The sequence below is a fragment of the Pristiophorus japonicus genome, chromosome 4 (genome assembly GCF_044704955.1).
Source record: "Pristiophorus japonicus isolate sPriJap1 chromosome 4, sPriJap1.hap1, whole genome shotgun sequence".
NCBI classification, from domain to species: Eukaryota; Metazoa; Chordata; class Chondrichthyes; family Pristiophoridae; genus Pristiophorus; species Pristiophorus japonicus.
In genome coordinates, this window is record NC_091980.1 from 241,287,917 (window position 1) to 241,310,366 (window position 22,450).

Consider the following 22,450-nt stretch of genomic DNA (forward strand, 5'->3'; position numbering starts at 1 on the left):
GTTTTCTCTGTTGGATCACTGGGCATGAGTAGATTCTTTATCAGACCGTAGATCTTTGAACCACACACAGTGAGGAACACTGCATCGTCGACCCCCTTCATTTTGTTGGCCACGAAGTTCTGGTTCAAATGGCTCACAAAGTCTGCCCAATCTTCTCCCTCCACGAATCGCTCTAAAAATCCAATCATGCTCATTTTGCAAACAAAGGTTCTTGTATTCTCGTCGCCAAATGTTATGTATGCAATAAAGGTTCAAATTGAGTACTGTTTAACTAAGCAGGGTACAACCTTGCTTCTGCTTTAGTTAGGCCCAAAGTGGCTGACTCACCATGTGCGTGCTGCTCAATGGCCTCCAACAATGACGCCATCTGGTGGTTACAAACAACATGTACATACATGACACCCACCTCTCCCATCAGCCTCTTCTGTTGTCCACCATCTCAGCATACCCCTTGCATCCGTCATTTCTGCTGATGTTCCTTTTCCACTGCTGTTTCTCTGGCTTCCTTGTCCTCACCAAATTAATTCACCACTAATTCACATTTTCAACCTTGGTTAAGTATGGGTATGTCTTCATTCTAAGATTCAGAAATGGACACAATGAACAAACAGCTGAGCACAAAGGATTAAAGTTGAAAAGAGACCATCAGAACATGAACAGAAGAAAACCAAAAAAAATCAAAGTTATTGTTTTATTCCTTTTGTTTAAGTGTGTGTTCTTCTCCTTTCTAATTGGATATTTCCTACATTTCTTATGATTTTGTCATTCAGTAATCATGTGACATAAAATCTTTATCCCCAATTTAAATGTTCTCCCCAAACACATTACAGCATAAAAATATTCTATGCTGTGTTTTTCTCCTTTCTAATTGGAATATTTTCTACATTTCTTACCTTTTTAATGATTCAGTAATTCTGTGACAAAAATTTTTTGTCCCCAATTATATTTTTCTCCTAAGCACAATACAACATAACAATATCCTACACAAATCACATACTATCAAACAAAACTCTTTCCAATTACACTCCAGGATGAAATTCCTGCGAGATACTACTGGCGTAACAGTCCCTCACAATAAACTCCCAAAAGTAACATTTATATGATAAAACAAACAAAAACCTATGGTTGTGTCTGGAATTAACTATACAACACTCGTTGAAAATACTAAGTTCTGGTGGGTACATGTGTATCCCTAGTGGTGACAGAATTTGGATCAATTTGAGGTAATGAATTAAGAATATCACAAGTGAAATGTTTTCTTTCCTATAAACAGACTGGTGACAACACACAGTGTACAAGGAGAGACATTAGATGACCCAAATTGAGAAATTTGTACTTTTAATTTGTAATCATTTCAAAACTAGTTTATTTTTCTTTGATCAGAACCCATTGCACATCCAAAGACTGCTTGTGAACAGCACCGAGAGAGACTACAAACAGAGTTGAGCCTGCGTGGATCTCAACATCTTATTGGAATGCATGTCCCTGAGTGTGATGAAGAAGGGAACTTCAGGCCTATGCAATGCCACAGCAGTACAGGTCACTGCTGGTGTGTGTATGAAAACGGACAGGAAATTCCTGGGACTAGAACACCACCTGGAACCAGTCAACCACGCTGTGGACTGCCAGGTCAGTCAGTATTTTAAATATGCAAAATGACCAGTGTTGTGGGTAAAAGAGACTTCCATTTTTTTTATAGTGACTCTAACTTGAAACTTGCTGAAGCACCTGTGTATAATTCATAGATTATTATGGAAACATATAATTTGGACATCTGTTAACTCCTGTAGCAATGAAGTGCCTATCACTATTGATTGACATTGGGCTATAGGTATTACTGGTAAAAAAAAGGCCTGACCACATTTATTTGCATCCAAAAGGCCTGATTACCACAATTCCCTGTAAGGTGTGTGGGTATGCGGCTGCGCACCGCTCTGCAAGGTTCAACACAACTAAATTCAAAGGCTGCGCACATTGAGCTGGAGAGCTGTAATGCGGGGGAAGGGGCCCAGTACTCAATGGTCCAGGAATCCTCACAGGTCATTTGTGACCTCACCAAAATGAGGAGTTCAAAGGGACATCAATTTTTAAAAAAATTAATCTAACTTGGAACTTGGTGAAACGTGCCTGTAAAAAGCTGATCATCTGGAAACAACTGATTTAGGCATTTGTTATCTCCTGTGTTTATGGAGTGCTGATCAGTTTTGTTTGACATTGAGTTGTGACTATGACTGGTATAAAAAGCCTGACCACATTTATTTGCATCCAAAAGGCCAGATTATCTTTCCTGATTATTTCCCCTCTCCCATCATTCTCTTCTGTTGTCTCAGAATAACCCTTGCATCCTTCATTTCTATTGATCTCTCTTTTCCACTGCTATCTCTCTGGCTTCCTTGTTCTCACCAAATTAATATACCATTGACTGGGAAAAGTGTGGGTATGTATTAATTCTGAGGCTGGAATCTTTATCTTGGAGTCGGGGCGGGTATGTGTGGGCCGCGTAGTTTTTAGCAGCGCATTCTGCACTGTGCGTTTAGCTCAGTTACATCAATTGAAACAGTCATGTGGATTTCCCGGCCAATTTAATGGAGCGGGTCTGATGACGTCACCGCTGACTCGTTTGCAGCTCGCATATTTAAAGGAGCCTTGCACACATCCCAGTTGAAGGTTATTGAAGGAGACATGAAGGTGGTTGGGACAAGTGGCTATTGGTCGATATCGCAAAGATTCGTGTGGGTGCAAGCAAACATGGAGTCACAGCGACAGAAGGCAATGCCCAAATGCATCCATGGAAGTCTTGGTCCAAGGAATCAGAGCACGCAGGGAGGTCATATTCCCTGGCAGCACCAGGAAAAGAGCAGCCAGGGAAACCAAGAGGGCGTGGCTGGACATTGCCCAAGAAGTGAGCAATAGGGATGTTGTCAGCCGCTCCAGGATTCAATGCCGGAAGAGTTTTAATGATCTCACGAGGTCAGGAAAGGTGAGTGCAATGCCACATTGAACTACATCCTGATGTGTGTGTCACCCCAACCACATCACTTTGCCTTCCCAAGCCTACTCCTGCACATCATTCCTCACACCAACCTACCTTGCAGGTGCACCCATCCCTCTATGTCTAAGCCATCTACTCACATCCCCTTCTGACTATCCACCACTGACAATCACCCTCATCCTAATGCAATCCTACAATCTAACGCCACAGTAGGAGGCTATTTGGCAATGCCATGCACTCCCTCATAGTCACCTTTTACAGATATAGCCCCTACATCCCCTACACTCATTTCATCACTCTCACTCAAAGTTCTCTTCTTTCGCTCCTTGCAGGAACAGAGAGTGCAGAACAGGAGAGCAATGGAGAGAACAGAAGGTGGCCCTCCAATATATACAAATTTGACACCTGCAGAGTAGGAGTCTCTCAAAATACGTGGAGTGACTGAGCTGATTGCTGTGGGAGACAGAGCGAGGGGGACCTCCCAGCAACCTGGTGATAGAATTGAATATCCCACATGGCATACAACAGTCACTCACAGTGACTGATGTCAGCAGCCAGTGAAATATCATCATGTGCATAATGGTAATGTTATACATTCTTATCATGAGGTCTAATTCATGTCTTTACCGTCCCATAGGTCCATCAAGTGCCGCCACCCACAGTCCAGTCAGAGGAGGAAGACGACTCATCAGAGGAAACTCCATTCTCTGAGGGTGCACCATCACCAGATTCATGGGCACCCAGCACCAGTGCAGATATGCGCATGTCGGTGGGTCCAGCGAGACATAGAGTAGTGTTGTCACCTGGTGTCTCAAACATCACAAGTGAGAAAGAACAGATGGTGATAGGGACAGCAGTGAAGGGAACAGCATGCTCAAAGCTCTGCCCAGCTAGATGCAGATGTTGAAGCTTGGAGGCCATCGACAAAGACGCTGATCTTGGAGAAGCAGCAAGAAGTACACGAGGTTGTGGCAGCTTTTCCAGATGTGTGTGATTTGTGCATTTGTACAGAGAATGGAGGAGTCCATCTGCAAAATGAGCAGTACCATATCGCAGGTGATGGCGACCAGGTGCTGTTCCATGGAAAGGATAGCCACACACATTGAGCAGCTAATGTGCCAGTCGAACGGGAATATGCATGCTGTGAATAACAGCTTACAGACTCGCATTTACCTCATCTCAAGGAGGGATGTGCAGCAAGAGGCTGTGCAGCTCCTTGCTAGCGGGGAAGTGTGGGTGGCCCATTAGAGGGATGATGGTGAGAGGGGATATGGAAGTGGGGGTTCTGCTTAGAGTGCTCCCACTTCTCCCCCATTGCCTCCCACACATGCTGCCTCCAATCCCGATGGCTTAGTCTGCCCCTGCACAGTTGCAGTAGGAGCAGTCTTTGGCAGGGCCCTCACAGGCCCTAAAACCCAGAGGACGTATGCCAAAATTGTCTACGCAGTCACAGCGGGGAAGTGAGCAGCCTGCCTCTACCTCTGTTGAAGCCACAGGGGTTGCACCTCGTAGAAGCACTCGGAAAAGAAAAAAGACACAATCGTAGATGCACAAGGGTATGCACATGGATGTTTGCTAAAATGTTAGCATTAAGTTTCAGTTCTATTTATGATGCACAAAAATGTATTTCTTTGCAGTACTTTTCCATCTTGACCATTTTTGCCTGCTATCTGGGAGTGAATGGTGAGACAATACTTATCCTCGAGCAATGGGTGTTTGGCTGAAAGGAATAATTTGGTCATTTTAGGACTGCTTTGTAGTATTGGTTGGGTGGGGTGAATTTGGTACAGCATCTGAGAAGCATATGGGTGTAAAGGTGCAACTTAAGTAAATCGGACCATTATGAGGCTATCCTGGTTCTACCAGACAGCAATGTGCGCCGCTGTTGGTACCATCTCCACCTCACGTTCCTCCTCCTCCTCCTCATCTTCCTCATGCATCACCTGTTCCTCCTCATTCTCTGAAGCAACTGTGCATGCTGTGCCTTGCTCCTCTTGCTGCTCCAATCCTTGCTACTGCACTCTGTTGTACAGCGCACAACATACAACGATGATTCTGGAGAACCTGGCTGGTGAGTACTGAAGGGCTCCTCCAGATCTGTCAAGGCATCTGAAGCACATCTTCAGCATGCTGATTGTTTGCTCTATAACGCATCTGATAGACCTGTGGCTTTCATCATAACACTCCTTGGCGTCATTGCTTGGCCTTCTCAAGGGTGTCACCAGCCATGTCTTCAATGGATAGCCCTGTCTCCAAGCAGCCAGCCCTAAGTCTGTTGGGAGGTACAAAGAGCTGAGGGAGAGTGGACTGCTGCAGCATGAAAGGGTCATGTCCACTCCCAGAGAATCTGGCATACACATGCATGATGATATTTTTATGGTTGCAGACGAGCTGCACATTGAGGGAGTGGAAGATCCTGCAGTTCACAAACATTCCTGGTTGATGTGGGGGTGCCGTGATGGCCACATATGTGCAGTCGATGACGCCCTGCACCTTTGGGAAGCCAGTCAGAGCCACAGAGCTGAGCACCGGCTCAGTAACACTGGCTTTATCAGTGGCGGACTTGTGAAACATGGCATCTGTCACCTGGGTGATGCGATTGTGGACGATCGACTGCGAGATTCTACAAATGTCGGCTGCAGATCCCTGGAAGGAGCCTGAGGCAAATAAGTTGAGGGCGGTGGTGAATTTGACAGCCACTGGTAAGGAATGTCCATCAGGTCCTCTGGGCAGCAGGTCTTGTTCCAGCAAACTACAAATGCTTGCCACGACCTGGCCCGATAGCCTGAGCCTCTTGAAGCACTGCTGCTCAGTCATGTCCAGGAAGCTCATCCTCTGCCTGTATACTCTGTGTTGGGGGTATCGCCTCTGGCAGGGTGCACCCCTGCGCTGATCCCCTCTCTCCTCTGGAGCATCAGGTCATTGAGGAGGAGGCTGCTGGTGTTGTTGCTGCTGCTGTTGTGGCTGGTGTTGTTGGTGCTGGGTCTCATCTTGGTCCAAATCTGAGGTCCAAGGTGAGATAGCATAAGCGGCACCCATGCTGATCTGATAAACGGTAAAGTGGTGATCAGAGGCAAAATCCTCCAATGTGGTGAGAGTGCCATAACAGTTCCTCGCAATTAGCTCTCAAAAAGTAACATTTATCAAATAACACATACAAAAATCTAGGGTTGTGTCTGGAATTAACTATACAACACGATTTAAAAATATTAAATTCTGGTGGGTACATGTGTGTCCCTGGTAGCGACAGAATTTGGATCAATTTGAGGTGATGAATTAAGAATATCACAGGTGAAATGCATTTAAGGCATATTGGCTTAGGTGTGTTTTCTTTCCTATAAACAGACTGGAGACAACACAAGGAGAGACATCAGATGACCCAAAGTGAGAGACCTGTACTTTTAATTTGTAATCGTTTCAAAACCAGTTTATTTTTGTTTGATTAGCACCCAATGAACGTCCAAAGACTGCTTGTGAACAGCACCGAGAGAGACTCCAAACAGAGTTGAGCCTGCGTGGATCTCAACATCTTATTCGAATGCATGTCCCTGAGTGTGATGAAGAAGGGAACTTCAGGCCTATGCAATGCCACGCCAGTACAGGCCACTGCTGGTGTGTGTATGAAAATGGACAGGAAATTCCTGGGACTAGAACACCACCTGGAACTGGTCAACCACGCTGTGAGCTGTCAGGTCAGTCAGTATTTTACATATGTAAAAGTACCAGAAATTAGCAGTTCAAAGAATCTTCCTTTTTTGATAATGAGTATAACTTGGAACTTAGTGAAGCTCCTGTGTGTAATTCATGGAAACTGATTATCACGCAAACAGATAAATTGAGCATCTATTATCACCTGTAGCTATGAAGTATCTATCACTGTAGATTGAGATTGAGCTATAGGTATTACTGTGTTTTTTTCTCAAAGCCTGACCATATTTATTTGCATCCAAAAGGCCTGATTATCCTTCCTGATTATTCCTGCCCCCCCTCCACCTCTCCCATCAGTCTCTTCTGTTATTCACCATCTCAAAATACCCCTTGCATCCTTCATTTCTACTGGTCGCAATTTCCACTGCTGTTCCTCTGGCTTCCTTGTTCTCTCCAAAATTAATTCGCCATTGATTCAGATTTTCAGCCTGGAGAAAGTGTGGGTATGTGTTCACTCTACTATTCAGAAAAGGACGCAATGAGAAAGCAGATAAGCACACAGGATTAAAAGTGAAAAGAGACCATCAGAACATGAACAGAAGAAAGCAAAAAAAAAAATTATGTGGGCTAGATTTTACACTTTTGTGCTTATCGCCCAAAAATGGGCATTATTCCCAATGTGGGCGACAAAAAAGGGTTTTCAGATCGCCGGCTTCTCGCCCATTCTCAAAGCACCTAATCTCCATTTTTGAAAATGGGCGTTACCGCGAGCGATATGAAATGGGCGGTAGTGTTACATTTTTTTGACCTTCTGCTATAAAGTGTCGCCATCTTTAGCAGCGGCATGTCAACACTCGATTCATGCGAATCAGGAGGTCAAGGGGCATCATGACATGCGCAGAAGAGAAGACAGAGAGAGAGGGAGCTGAGAGGGACTGAAGGCGTGTGTGGCTGTGGTGTGTGCTTGTCTGGCTGTTGTGGGAGGCACGAGGCAGATTCACCAGCAGCAAAAAGCCTACTAAGCACCAAGAACATAGTTGGCACCGAGTTTTTGTCCAACAAATAAGATATAACATGGAAGGGATGGTGGAGGCCCTGGAGCTGGTAACCAGGAACACTGGTGGCAGAGGGCTCCCAGTGGTCCCGGAACAAGGCACTGCACCCCAAGGTGCCGCACCCCCATTGCCAACCACACGAGAGCCAGCAGCAACATCTTGCTTCAGGCTCGGAGCATGTTCCCACCGCGGGACCGTCCTCTCCCGTATCCGTCCAAACAGCGGTTCGGCCGTCATCCTCTCCCCCCGCTCCCGCAATGAAGCATCGCCTGAGGAGCTCCTCGGCCAGGCGGCTTGGAATCAGGAGGGGAAGTGAAAGGGATAGAAGTGGGGAGGTGAAGCGGGGGGGGGGCGGGGTGGGTTGGTTTTTACAGAAATACTGATGATTTCAGACAAATGTTCGGTTTAAATGGTTTTTATTCAACAAAACCTTGTAGCGCATTGGCTCAGATAGCTGCACCATTACACGCTAGTGATTCCTTAACATCAAAGTGTACAATGACATTTAACTTCAATCAACTTAAACTTTAGCTGTCACCAAGGTGATGCTAACTATTGATGTATCACCTGCATATCCAGCAGTGTGTCAGCCTTGTAAATAACACCAACGTTCTTTCAGGCAAAGCGATCATTGATGAGCTCCTGACGTAAGGCTCTTGCAGTTATCATGCCACCACGGGCCCTTTCATGCAGTCTACAGGGGGCAGGGCATGGCTTCAACGTCAGCCTGATTGTCTGGGCCGATGTCAGCGTGCACCTCCTCGTCCTCCTCTTCCTCTCTCTGGTGAGGTGGACTGTCAGACTCATCAGGCAATTCTTGTCCTCTCCTGATACCCAAGTTGTGCAGCATGGAGCACACCACCACGAATTGAGCTACCTGATCAGGGTGGTATTGGAGCTCGCCTCCTGAGTGGTCCAGGCATCTAAAGCACTGCTTCAGCACTCTAATGGTTTTCTCCACGATATTGCGAGTTGCTCTGTGGCTCTCATTGTATCGCCTCTTGGCTTTGGTGTGGGGGTCATCAGCCAGGTGGCGAGGCCATATCCTTTGTCACCAAGCATCCAGCATTGACCTTGTGGCTGATTGTTAAACAAGTCAGATACAGTGCTCTCATGCAGGATGTGAGCATCATGGATGCTGCCCAGAAATTGAGCAGTCACTGCAAATATAATTTGCTGACGGTCGACAACCAGTTGGACATTCAGGGAGTGGAATCCCTTGTGGTTCCTGAAAACCTCTGCATCCTGAAAAGGTGCCCGCAACACGATGTGCGTACAGTCTATTGCTCCCTGCACCTTGAGGAAGTTTGCAATTCTGGAGAATCCTAGAGCCCTCTCACTCTGGGCCTCCCTGGGTATAGGGAAGCTGATCAAGCCCCTCATGCATGCGTACAGGGCTTCAGTGACATGTCTAATGCAGCGATGTGTGGCATGCTGAGAAAGTCCGCAAATGTTGCCAGCTGTGGCCTGAAAAGAACCCGACGTGCAGAATGATAGTGCCGCGGTGACTTTGAACTCGACGGACAGTGCAATGCTGATGGTGCTGGCAGGCTGCAGATCTCCCCTTATCAGCTGTCATACCTCAGTGATAACCTCTTTGTGGAAGCGCAGTCTCCGAAAGCAGGTGGTGTTGGGCAAGTCAAGGTGAGAATGCTTCTCCGTACTTGCGAGGGGTGTAACATCTGGTCCTCCTCATCAATGTGACATGTCTTACATTGGGCACGTAATGCTGTGGAGCGTACCTTCGGCGATCTCGAGTCTGCTGCATGTAATTGGTCACCAAGAGAGGGTGAGAAAGGACAGGCCCCATTGCAGTAGCTCTCTGTTTTCCACCGATTGGTCACAAACAAGTAATGTCCCGACAAAGGCACCTCTTCAATTCCAATCGGTCACAGTATCGTCAAGATATTTGTAGAGATTTTCACATCAACTCTAATGACATCCAGAGTACATCCGAACTCACCCGAGGTTGAAGCACAGCAGCCTTTTAAAGGATGCGACATATGATGTCGAACATGGCGTCCATAATGCTGTGATTAGGTCTGGTTAGTTCCACTTTTTCTGAGTGGTTTCTTGGGCGAGCGATATTGTGGGCGATGTGTGTGTGAGGTGGTGAAAGTGATGCTGGCCAATCTCATGGCCACTAGTTTCGGTAAATATACTCTTTATGCCAAAAAAAAGTGGACGGGCAGTATTATTGAATCTCGGACTTACATCAGTGCGGAAATTAACGCTGGGCGATATTATGGGCGTTGATTTCGTCCATTCTGATGATTCCGCCCCAAAAAAGTGGGTGAGCAGTATTATTTTTTCCAAGCATTAAGCACATGGGGAAAGTAAAGCTCGGCGATAGGTTTCCGAGAAATATCTGTCAATTTCCATTTTGTGGCTAAATGGGCGTTATACGTCATTTCAGCGGTAAAATGGGCGTTAAGTGGGCCTTAAGCATGCAAAAAAAGTGGAAGTTCTAGCCCAATATTGTTTTTCTCCTTTTGTCAAAGTGTTCCAGTCTGTGTTATTCTCCTTTCTAATTGGGTATTTTCTACATTTCCTATGTTTTTATCATTCAGTAATCCTGTGACATAAAATCTTTGTCCCCAATCACATTACAGCATAAAAGTATCCTACACAAATCACATACTATCAAACAAAACTTTTTCCAATTGTACTCCAGGAAGAAATTCCTGCGAGATACTGCTGGTGTAACAGTCCCTCACAATAAACTCCCAAAAGCAACATTTATCAAGTAACACATACAAAAATCTAGGGTTGTGTCTGGAATTCACTATAGAACATTAGTTGAAATAATAAATTCTGGTGGGTACATGTACATCCCTGGTGGTGACAGAATTTGGATCAATTTGAGGTGATGAATTAAGAATATCACAGGTGAAATGCATTTAAAGCATATTGGCTTAGGTGTGTTTCCTTTCCGATAAACAAACTGCAGACAACACACAGTGAACAAGGAGAGACATTAGATGACCCAAAGTGAGCGATTTGTACTTTTAATTTGTAATCGTTTCAAAACCAGTTTCTCTTTTTTGATTAGAGCCCATTGAACGTCCAAAGTCTACTTGTGAACAGCATCGAGAGAGACTACAAACAGAGTTGAACCTGAGTGGATCTCAACCTCCGATTGGAATGCATGTCCCCGAGTGTGATGAAGAAGGGAACTTCAGGCCTATGCAATGTCACAGCAGTACAGGTCACTGCTGGTGCGTGTATGAAAATGGACAGGAAATTCCTGGGACTAGAACACCGCCTGGAACCAGTCAACCACGCTGTGAGCTGCCAGGTCAGTCAGTATTCTAAATATGCAAAATGACCAGTGCTGCAGCAAAAATGAGCAGTTAAAAGAGTTGTCCTTTTTTTATAGTGAATGTAACTTGGAACTTGGTGAAGCTCCTGTGTGTAATTCATGGAAGCTGATTATCATGGAAACAAATGAATTGGGCATCTATTATCACCTGAAGTGCCCATCACTGTAGATTGAGATTGTGCTATAGATATTGTTATGTATATAATAACTCGATAGACTGAATACTGTAAACTAACACAGGTACAAACCTGGCTCCGCTTTATTAGGGCCCAAAGTGATTACATTACATGATGGCTTGCCTTTTATACCTGGGCCGCACACATGTGCGTACAGCCCAATGACCTCCGACAGTGGCGCCACCTGGTGGCTAGTAACCCCAAGCATACATAAATGACAATATCCCCTTTTAAGATATTAGTAACAGTCTTTTTACAAATTGAGACGGTCCGTGGCTTTCCGCTCCCGAGTTGATCGTCTCAGTTCAACTCCAGCCTTGGGCGAGCGATCTGATTCTGTTATGACTGGGGGCTGGGTAGCCGATGTGATGGGAGTGGCAATGACCATGTCAGGGATTAAAAGTCCAGATTCATTGATGACAGCAGAGTCCTCTGATGACTGAGGGTAGGTTGGTTGGTCACTGATTGTGTCTTCCTCAAACTGTTCCGGTTCATCCGTGTGCCGCAGCTTTATCTGATCAACATGTTTCCTGCATGTCTGCCCATTCTTGAGCTTGACGATAAACACTCTGTTACCCTCCTTGCCGTAACAGTACAGGCGATCCACTTGGGATCTTGACCATAATTTAGTACATAAGCAGGATCATTAACAGAAATGTCACGTGACACAGCTGCGCGATCATGATACCACTTCTGACTTTGACGTCTGTATTCAACATGTTCGTTCAAGTCAGGGTGGAAAAGAGAGAGCTTGGTCTTGAGACCTCTCTTCATCAATAGTTCAGCAGGGGGGATCCCGGTAAGTGTGTGGGGTCTTGTCCTGTAACTAAGCAATATGCGTGACAAGCGAGTCTGCAGTGAACCTTGAGTTACACGTTTCATACTCTGCTTAACGGTTTGGACAGCACACTCTGCTTGACCATTAGATGCGGGTTTGAATGTTGCTGACCTCACATGTTTGATACCATTGAGTTTCATGACCTCTTGAAACTCCAGACTAGTGAAACAAGGTCCGTTGTTGCTTACAACGATGTTGGGCAGACCATGAGTGGCAAACATTACGCGAAGACTCTCTCAATGGTAGCTGTGGATGTACTGGATGACATGATTATACACTCTATCCACTTGGAATATGCATCCACCACAACTAAAAACAATTTTCCCAGGAAGGGACCTGCAAAGTCGATGTGGATCCTGGACCATGGTTTAGATGGCCACGACCACAGACCCAGCGGCGATCCCGCTAGTGCTTTATTTAGCTGCATGCAAGTGTTGCACTGATGCACACATGATTCCAGATCAGAGTCAATTCCAGGCCACCATACATGAGACCTGGCAATGGCTTTCATCATGACAATACCGGGATGAGTGCTATGTAGATCATGTACAAATTGCTCTCTGCCATTCTTCGGCATAACAACACGATTACCCCACAGTAAACAATCTGACTGAATGGATAGTTCATCTCTGTGACGGTTGTAAGGTTTGGTCTCATCACCCATTTGCTAGGGTATGGCAGACCAATCACCACTACGGACACGTTTTACAACCGATAATATCGGGTCCTGGCTGGTCCAGGTCTTAACTTGTTGAGCTGTGACAGTGGTTCCTTCACTTTCAAAAGGATCCATAACTAACAGTAGGTCTGCAGGTTGTGACGTCTCCACCTCAGGTGTGGGCAACGGCAGACGGCTCAGTGCATCGGCACAATTCTTGGTGCCAGGTCTATGGCGAATGACATAATCATTGGCAGATAATGTCAGCGCCCACCTGTGGATGTGGGACGATACATTAGTATTGATACCTTTGTTTTTCAAAACAATGGCTTGTGATCTGTTTCCAGTTCAAACTGAAGACCAAACAGGTACTAATGCATCTTTTTAACCCCATACACAAAGGTTAATGCTTCTTTTTCTACCATGCTGTAGGCTCTTTCCGCCTTTGACAAACTTTTAGCAGCGTACGCAACAGGTTGTAGTTTACCCGACACATTAGCTTGTTGGAGCACGTAACCAACTCCATATGATGAAGCATCACAGGCCAATACAAGACACTTACACGGATCATAATGTACCAGCAGCTTGTTAGAGCAAAGCAGATTAGTAGCTTTCTCAAAAGCTCTGTCTTGAGATGTACCCCGAACCCAGTTGTCGCCTTTTCTTAGCAACATGTACAGTGGCTCTAATGAAGTGCTCCATCTAGGTAGAAAATTACCGAAGTAGTTATATAGACCAAGGAACGAATGCAACTTTGTCACATTCTGAGGCTTGGGTGCACTTTTGATGGCCTTGGTTTTCGAGTCCGTAGGCCTGATACCATCAGCAGCAATTTTCCTCCCCAAGAATTTGACTTCCGGTGCCATGAAGACATACTTCGAACGTTTCAGTCTGAGTCCCACTTTGTCCAGACGATGTAGAGCCTCTTCCAGGTTGTTCAGATGTTCAGAGGTATCATGACCTGTGACCAGGATGTCATCTTGGAACATGACGGTTATAGGGATGGACTTCAGTAGACTCTCCATGTTCCTCTGAAATATGGCTGCAGCTTAGCGAATTCTGAAAGGACACCTGTTGTAGATAAACAATCCTTTATGAGTGTTGATGCATGTAAGATTCTTCGACGTCTCGACCAGCTCCTGTGTCATGTAGGCCGACGTCAGATCCAGTTTAATGAACGACTTCACCCCGGCTAGTTTTGCAAACAGGTCAACAGCCTTCGGTAACGGGTATTGATCCTATTTTGAAACTCGGTTGATCGTAACCTTGTAGTCTCCACAAATCCTGACGGTGCCATCATTCTGCAACACAGGAACAATGGGGCTGGCCCATTCGTTAAATTCGACCGGTGATATGACCCCTGCACACAGGAGTCTGTGCAATTTGATTTCGACCTTCTCCCTCATCATTTCCGAAACGCCCGAGCTTTATGATGGATGGGTCTTGCATCCGAGTCCATGCGGATCTGCACCTTGGCTGCCGTGAAATTGCCGATGCCTGGTTCAAACAGCAAGGGGAACTTGCTCAGCACGTGAGCACATGGAGTATCATCCTCCGACAACAACGCTTTGATATCATTCCAATTCCATTTGATTTTTTTCTAGCCAATTCCTGCCGAACAGCGTTGGACCATTGCCTGAAACAATCCATAACGGTAAATCATGAACCGCACCATCATACAACACCTTGACTACTGCACTACCAATCACCGTTATGAGTTCTTTAGTGTACGTACGCAACTTGGCATTGACTGGACTCAGCTTAGGCCTCACAACCTTAGTATCCCACAGCTTGTCAAATGTCCTCTGGCTCATTATTGATTGACTCGCACCCGTGTCCAATTCCATCAGTACCGGCACACCGTTAAGTTTCACATTAATCATTATCGGTTGGCTCTTTGTTAGAAACGAATACAGTCCATACACTTCCTCCTCTGGTATCTTGGATTGCATATCCAGATCTGCGCTATTCTGTTCATCATCCTTCACGTGGTATGTCGCAGCACGCTTGATCAGTTGCGGACACATGCGCTGGAGATGCCGCAGTCTCGAACAGCCTTTACAAATGTACTGTTTAAACCGACACTGATGAGTCCGATGATTTCCCCCACAACACCAACACGATGAAATCAGATTCATTCCCATTGGCGGACTTTGGGCAGCCACAGGTTTTGCATACGCAGTCAAGTAGGCCCTGCTATATGCAGCTCTGCCAATCGACAATACAATCTTGTCTGCAGTACTTGCCGAGTTCCGATTTTTCGATGATATCTGCTTTAAGTTTTTGTCCGTCGTCATGCATGCCTGGGCAATCGTGATGGCCTTATTTAAATCCAGCGTCTCCACCACCAGTAGCTTACGCAGGATCACCTCATGGTTGATGCCAATTACAAAGAAGCCCCGCAGCATGTCTCCCAACCCGCTTTCGAACTTACACGGTCCAGCTAGATGTCTTAGGTCGGCAACGAAATCCGACATCCTGGCCCTCAGAATGAACGTGCGTGTAGAGTCGATAGCGTGAGATGATGATGCCGCCTTCTGGTTTGAGATGGTCATGTACCAGAGCACACAATTCCTCATAGTCCTTGTCCGTTGGACTTGCAGGCGGGAGAAGACTCTTTGAGTCCATAGATTTTCAGACCGCAAACCGTGAGGAAGACCGCCCTGCGCCTAACTGCGCCAGTGGGTTCCTCCATTTTGTTGGCCACGAAGTACTGGTCCAAGTGAGTTACAAAATCTGCCCAGTCCTCTCCCTCCACGAATCTCTCCAGAATTCCAATTGTGCTCATTTTTGCATGCGAAGGTTCTTAAGTTACCTTGTCGCTAAATGTTATGTATGTAATAACTCGATAAACTGAATACTGTAAACTAACACAGGTACAAACCTGGCTCCGCTTTATTAGGATTCAAAGTGATTACATTACATGATGGCTTGCCTTTTATACCCGGGCCGCACACACATGCATACAGCCAATGACCTCCGACAGTGGCGCCACCTGATGGCTAATAGGACCAAGCATACATACATGACGGGTATTACTGGTAAAAAAAGACCTGACCATATTTATTTGCATCCAAAAGGCCTAATTATCCTTCCTGATTATTTATCCCACCTCTTCCATCAGTTTTTTCTGTTGTCCACCATCACAGAATGCCCCTTGCATCCTTCATTTTTAATGATCGCTCCATTCCTCTGCTGTTTCTCTGGCTCCCTACTTCGCTCCAAATGAATTCACCATTGATTCAGATTTTCAACCTGGGGAAAGTGTGGGTATGTGTTCACTTTAAGATTCAGAAAAGGGCACAATTAGCAAACAGCTAAACACAAATGATTAAAAATGAAAAGAGGCCATCAGGACATGAACAGCAGAAAGCAAAACAAATAAAAAGTTATTGTTTTGTTGCTTTTGTTTAATTGTTCCAGTCTGTGTTCTTTTTTAATTGAGTATTTTCTACATTTCTTGGGCCCAAGTTTCCACACGATAAAAAACGGGCGCCCCTCTGAGCTGGGCGCCCGTTTTTCGCACCTAAAACTGCGCTGGAAAAAAAACGCGCGATTCTGGAGCGCCCTGCAGCTCCTTGCCTGTTTGGCGCGGCGCCCAGGGGGGCGGAGCCTACACTCGCACCGATTTTGTAAGTGGGAGGGGGCGGGTACCATTTAAATTAGTGTTTTTCCTGCCGGCAACACTGCGCGTGCGCGTTGGAGCGTTCGCGCAGTGTGAAGGAAACATTGGCACTCGGCCATTTTTGTAGTTCTTTGTAGCTGTTTAATTTTTGAACATTTTTTAATAAAAGCACATTGCCATCAGCACATCAGCACTGAGGCTTCCTGCAGCCTTCTCACTGTCCCCTCCCCCCCCCCGCCCCCGCGGGAACGAACGGGCGCCTCCTCCCCCCCCCCCGCGGGAACGAACGGTTTCCTCCCCCCCCCCGCCCCCCGCGGGAACGAACGGGCGCCTCCTCCTCCCCCCCCCCGCGGGAACGAACGGGCACCTCCTCCTCCCCCCCCCCGCGGGAACGAACGGGCGCCTCCTCCCCCCCCCCCCGCGGGAACGAACGGGCGCCTCCTCCTCCCCCCCCCCCGCGGGAACGAACGGGCGCCTCCTCCCCCCCCCCCCCCCGCGGGAACGAACGGGCACCTCCTCCCCCCCCCCCCCCGCGGGAACGAACGGGCGCCTCCTCCCCCCCCCGCGGGAACGAACGGGCGCCTCCTCCCCCCCCCCGCGAGAACGAACGGGCGCCTCCTCCCCCCCCCCCCCCGCGGGAACGAACGGGCACCTCCTCCCCCCCCCCCCCCCGCGGGAACGAACGGGCGCCTCCTCCCCCCCCCGCGGGAACGAACGGGCGCCTCCTCCCCCCCCCCCCGCAGGAACGAACGGGCGCCTCCTACCCCCCCCCCCCCCCGCGGGAACGAACGGGCGCCTCCTCCCCCCCCCCCCCGCGGGAACGAACGGGCACCTCCTCCCCCCCCCCCCCGCGGGAACGAACGGGCGCCTCCTACCCCCCCCCCCCCCCGCGGGAACGAACGGGCACCTCCTCCCCCCCCCCCCGCGGGAACGAACGGTTTCCTCCCCCCCCCCGCCCCCCGCGGGAACGAACGGGCGCCTCCTCCCCCCCCGCAGGAACGAACGGGCGCCTCCTACCCCCCCCCCCCCGCGGGAACGAACGGGCGCCTCCTCCCCCCCCCCCCGCAGGAACGAACGGGCGCCTCCTACCCCCCCCCCCCCGCGGGAACGAACGGGCGCCTCCTCCCCCCCCCCCCCCGCGGGAACGAACGGGCGCCTCCTCCCCCCCCCCCCCCGCGGGAACGAACGGGCACCTCCTCCCCCCCCCCCCCCCCGCGGGAACGAACGGGCACCTCCTCCCCCCCCCCCCCCCCGCGGGAACGAACGGGCGCCTCCTCCCCCCGCCCCCCGCGGGAACGAACGCCTGCAGCATTCTCCCTGGCTGAAGCACTTTCACACAGGTAGGAAGATGGTTTATTTAATCTTTTCTTTGCTTATAAATGTTTATTCAGATTGGATTTATTTGTATAATATTTGTAGAAGTATAAATAAGGATTGATTGTAGAATTTAATGACTTCCCTTCCCCCCTTCCCCCCCCACCTCGTTCTGGACGCCTAATTTGTAACCTGCGCCTGATTTTTTAATGTGTAGAACAGGTTTTTTCAGTTCTACAAAAATCTTCACTTGCTCCATTTTAAGTTAGTTTGGAGTACGTTTTCACTGTGGAAACTTTGAAATCAGGCGTCAGTGGCCGGAAACACCCCCTTTTGAAGAAAAAATTCTGTTCCAAAGTAGAACTGTTCTACCTGACTAGAACTGCAGAAAAAAAAATGTGGAGAATTGCGATTTCTAAGATAGTCCGTTCTCCACCAGTTGCTGCTAAAAAATCAGGCGCAAATCATGTGGAAACTTGGGCCCCTTATGTTTTTCAGTAATCCTGTGACATAAAATCTTTGTCCCCAATCACATTACAGCATCAAAATGATTCTGCACAGAACATATACTGACAGACAAACATCTTTCCAATTATAATCCAGGAAGAAATTCCTGCGAGATACTGCTGGCATAACAGTCCTTCACAATAAACTTCCAAAATTAACATTTATCGGGTAACACATACAAAAATCTAGGGTTGTGTCTGGAATTCACTATAGAACACTAGTTGAAATACTAAATTCTGGTGGGTACATCTATATCCCTGGTGGTGACAGAATTTGGATCAATTTGAGGTGATGAATTAAGAATATCACAGGTGAAATGCATTTAAAGCATATTGGCTTAGGTGTGTTTCCTTTCCGATAAAAAGATTGGTGACAACACGCAGTGTACAAGGAGAGACATTAGATGGTCCAAAGTGAGAGATTTGTACTTTTAATTAGTAATCGTTTCAAAATCAGTTTCTGTTTTTTGATTAGAACCCATAGAACGTCCAAAGTCTACTTGTGAACAGCATCGAGAGAGACTGCAAACAGAGTTGGGCCTGCGTGGATCTCAACCTCCGATTGGAATGCATGTCCCTGAGTGTGATGAAGAAGGGAACTTCAGGCCTATGCAGTGCCACGCCAGTACAGGCCACTGCTGGTGTGTGTATGAAAACGGACAGGAAATTCCAGGGACTAGGACACCACCTGGATCCAGTCAACCACGCTGTGAGCTGTCAGGTCAGTCAGTGTTGTAGCAAAAACGAGCAGTTAAAAGAGTCTTCCTTTTTTTATAGTGAATGTAACTTGGAACTTGGTGAAGCTCCTGTGTGTAATTCACGGAAGCTGATTATCACGGAAACAGATGAATTGGGCATCTATTATCACCTGAAGTGCCTATCATTGTAAATTGAGATTGAGCAATAGGTATTACTAGTAAAAAATAAAGACCTGACCACATTTATTTGCATTCAAAAAGCCTGATTATCTTTCCTGATTATTCGCCCCACCTCTCCCATCAGTCTCTTCTGTTGTCCACCATCACAGAATACCCCTTGCATCCTTCATTTCTACTGATCGCTCTTTTCCACTGCTGTTTCTCTGGCTTGCTTGTTCTAACAAAATTAATTCACCATTGATTCAGATTTTCAACCTTGGTTAAGTATGGGTATGTGTTCACTCTTAGATTCAGAAAAGGACTTAATGATCAAGCAGATAAGCATACAGGATTAAAATTGAAAAGAGACCATCAGAACATAAGAACATAAGAAATAGGAACAGGAGTAGGCCATACGGCCCCTCGAGTCTGCTCCGCCATTCAATAAAATCATGGCTGATCTGATCATGGACTCTGCTCCACTTCCCCGTCCTCTCCCCAAAACCCCTTATCCCCTTATCGTTTAAGAAACTGTCTATTTCTGTCTTAAATTTATTCAATGTCCCAGCCTCCACAGCTCTCTGAGGCAGCGAATTCCACAGATTCACAACCCTCTGAGAAGAAATTTCTTCTCATCTCTGTTTTAAATGTGCGGCCCCTTATTCTAAGATCGTGCCCTCTAGTTCTAGTTTCCCCCATCAGTGGAAACATCCTCTCTGCATCTGCCTTGTCAAGCCCCCTCATAATCTTACACATTTCGATAAGATCACCTCTCATTCTTCTGAATTCCAATGAGTAGAGGCCCAACCTACTCAAACTTTCCTCATAAGTCAACCCCCTCAACCCCGGAATCAATCAAGTGAATCTTCTCTGAACTGACTCGAAAGCAAGTATATCCTTTCGTAAATATGGAAACCAAAACTGCACGCAATATTCCAGGTGTAGCCTCACCAATACCTTATATAGCTGCAGTTAAGACTTTCCTGCTTTTATACTCCATCCCCTTTGCAATAAAGGCCAAGACATCATTGGCCTTCCTGATCACTTGCTGTACCTGCATACTATCCTTTTGCATTTCATGCACAAGTACCCCCAGGTCTCGCTGTACTGCGGCACTTTGCAATCTTTCTCCATTTAAATAATAACTTGCTCTTTGATTTTTTCTGCCAAAGTGCCTGACCTCACACTTTCCAACATTATACTCCATCTGCCAAATTTTTGCCTACTCACTTAGCCTATCTATGTCCTTTTGCATATTTTTTGTGTCCTCCTCACACATTGCTTTTCCTCCCATCTTTGTATTGTCAGCAAACTTGGCTATGTTACACTCAGTCCCTTCTTCCAAGTCATTAATATAGATTGTAAATAGTTGGGGTCCCAGCACTGATCCCTGCGGCAGCCCACTAGTTACTGGTTTCCAACCAGAGAATGAACCATTTATCCTGACTCTCTGTTCTTTGTTAGTTAGCCAATCCTCTATCCATGCTAATATATTACCAACCCCGTGAACTTTTATCTTGTGCAGTAACCTTTTATGTGGCACCTTGTCAAATAGCTTCTGGAAGTCCAAATACATCACATCCACTGGTTCCCCTTTATCCACCCTGTTCGTTACATCCTCAAAGAACTCCAGCAAATTTGTCAAACATGACTTCCCTTTCATAAATCCATGCTGACTCTGCTTGACCGAATTTTGCTTTTCAAAATGTCCTGCTACTCTTTAATAATGGATTCCAACATTTTCCCAACCACAGATGTTAGGCTAACTGGTCTATAGTTTCCTGCTTTTTGCCTGCCTCCTTTTTTAACATGAACAGAAGAAAGCAAAAAAAAAGAAAAAGTTATTGTTTTATGTGTGTGTTCTCCTTTCTAATTGGATATTTTCTACATTTCTTATATTTTTATCATTCAGTAATCCTGTGACATAAATAGTTTTCCCCAATTTAAAAGTTCTCCCCAAACACATTACAGCATAAAAATATCCAATGCAAATCACATACTATCAAATAAAACTCTTTCCAATTATACTCCAGGAAGAAATTCCTGCGAGATACTGCTGGTGTAACAGTCCCTCACAATAAACTTCCAAAAAATAACATTTATCAGATAACACATATAAAAATCTAGGGTTGTAGCTGGAATAAACTATACAACACTAGTTGAAATACTAAATTCTGGTGGGTACATCTATATCCCTGGTGGTGACAGAATTTGGATCAATTTGAGGTGCTGAATTAAGAATGTCACGCGTGAAATACATTTAAAGCATATTGGCTTAGGTATGTTTCCTATAACCAGACTGGTGACAACATGCAGTGTACAAGGAAGGACATTAGATGACCCAAAGTGAGAGATTTGTACTTTTAATTTGTAATCTTTTCAAAACCAGTTTATTTTTGTTTGATTAGCACCCAATGAACGTACAAAGACTGCTTGTGAACAGCACCGAGAGAGACTGCAAACAGAGTTGGGCCTGCGTGGATCTCAACATCTTATTGGAATGCATGTCCCTGAGTGTGATGAAGAAGGGAACTTCAGGCCTATGCAATGCCACGCCAGTACAGGCCACTGCTGGTGTGTGTATGAAAACGGACAGGAAATCCCAGGGACTAGAACACCACCTGGATCCAGTCAACCACGCTGTGAGCTGTCAGGTCAGTCAGTATTTTAAATATGCAACATGACCAGTGTTGTAGCAAAAACGAGCAGTTAAAAGAGTCTTCCTTTTTTTATAGTGAATGTAACTTGGAACTTGGTGAAGCTCCTGTGTGTAATTCACGGAAGCTGATTATCACGGAAACAGATGAATTGGGCATCTATTATCACCTGAAGTGCCTATCATTGTAAATTGAGATTGAGCAATAGGTATTACTAGTAAAAAATAAAGACCTGACCACATTTATTTGCATTCAAAAAGCCTGATTATCTTTCCTGATTATTCGCCCCACCTCTCCCATCAGTCTCTTCTGTTGTCCACCATCACAGAATACCCCTTGCATCCTTCATTTCTACTGATCGCTCTTTTCCACTGCTGTTTCTCTGGCTTGCTTGTTCTAACAAAATTAATTCACCATTGATTTAGATTTTCAACCTTGGTTAAGTATGGGTATGTGTTCACTCTTAGATTCAGAAAAGGACTTAATGATCAAGCAGATAAGCATACAGGATTAAAATTGAAAAGAGACCATCAGAACATAAGAACATAAGAAATAGGAACAGGAGTAGGCCATACGGCCCCTCGAGTCTGCTCCGCCATTCAATAAAATCATGGCTGATCTGATCAAGGACTCTGCTCCACTTCCCCGTCCTCTCCCCAAAACCCCTTATCCCCTTATCGTTTAAGAAACTGTCTATTTCTGTCTTAAATTTATTCAATGTCCCAGCCTCCACAGCTCTCTGAGGCAGCGAATTCCACAGATTCACAACCCTCTGAGAAGAAATTTCTTCTCATCTCTGTTT

The 22,450-nt window shown here is 46.2% G+C and overlaps 1 protein-coding gene across 6 annotated transcripts in view; it reads left to right on the forward strand.

The window, feature by feature from the left end:
* nid2a (nidogen 2a (osteonidogen)) overlaps positions 1–22,450 on the forward strand; it is a 208,028-nt gene that overhangs the window by 103,311 nt on the left and 82,267 nt on the right. For all 6 annotated transcript variants that reach the window (XR_011593109.1, XM_070879213.1, XM_070879214.1 and 3 more), the window contains exons 18-22: positions 1,384–1,629; positions 6,439–6,684; positions 10,748–10,993; positions 18,610–18,855; positions 21,400–21,645. Coding sequence is in view for 5 of the 6 variants with exons in the window: in XM_070879213.1 (XP_070735314.1) it covers positions 1,384–1,629; positions 6,439–6,684; positions 10,748–10,993; positions 18,610–18,855; positions 21,400–21,645 (1,230 nt within the window). In the remaining variant the exon portion in view is untranslated. The remainder of the gene's footprint in view (positions 1–1,383; positions 1,630–6,438; positions 6,685–10,747; positions 10,994–18,609; positions 18,856–21,399; positions 21,646–22,450) is intronic.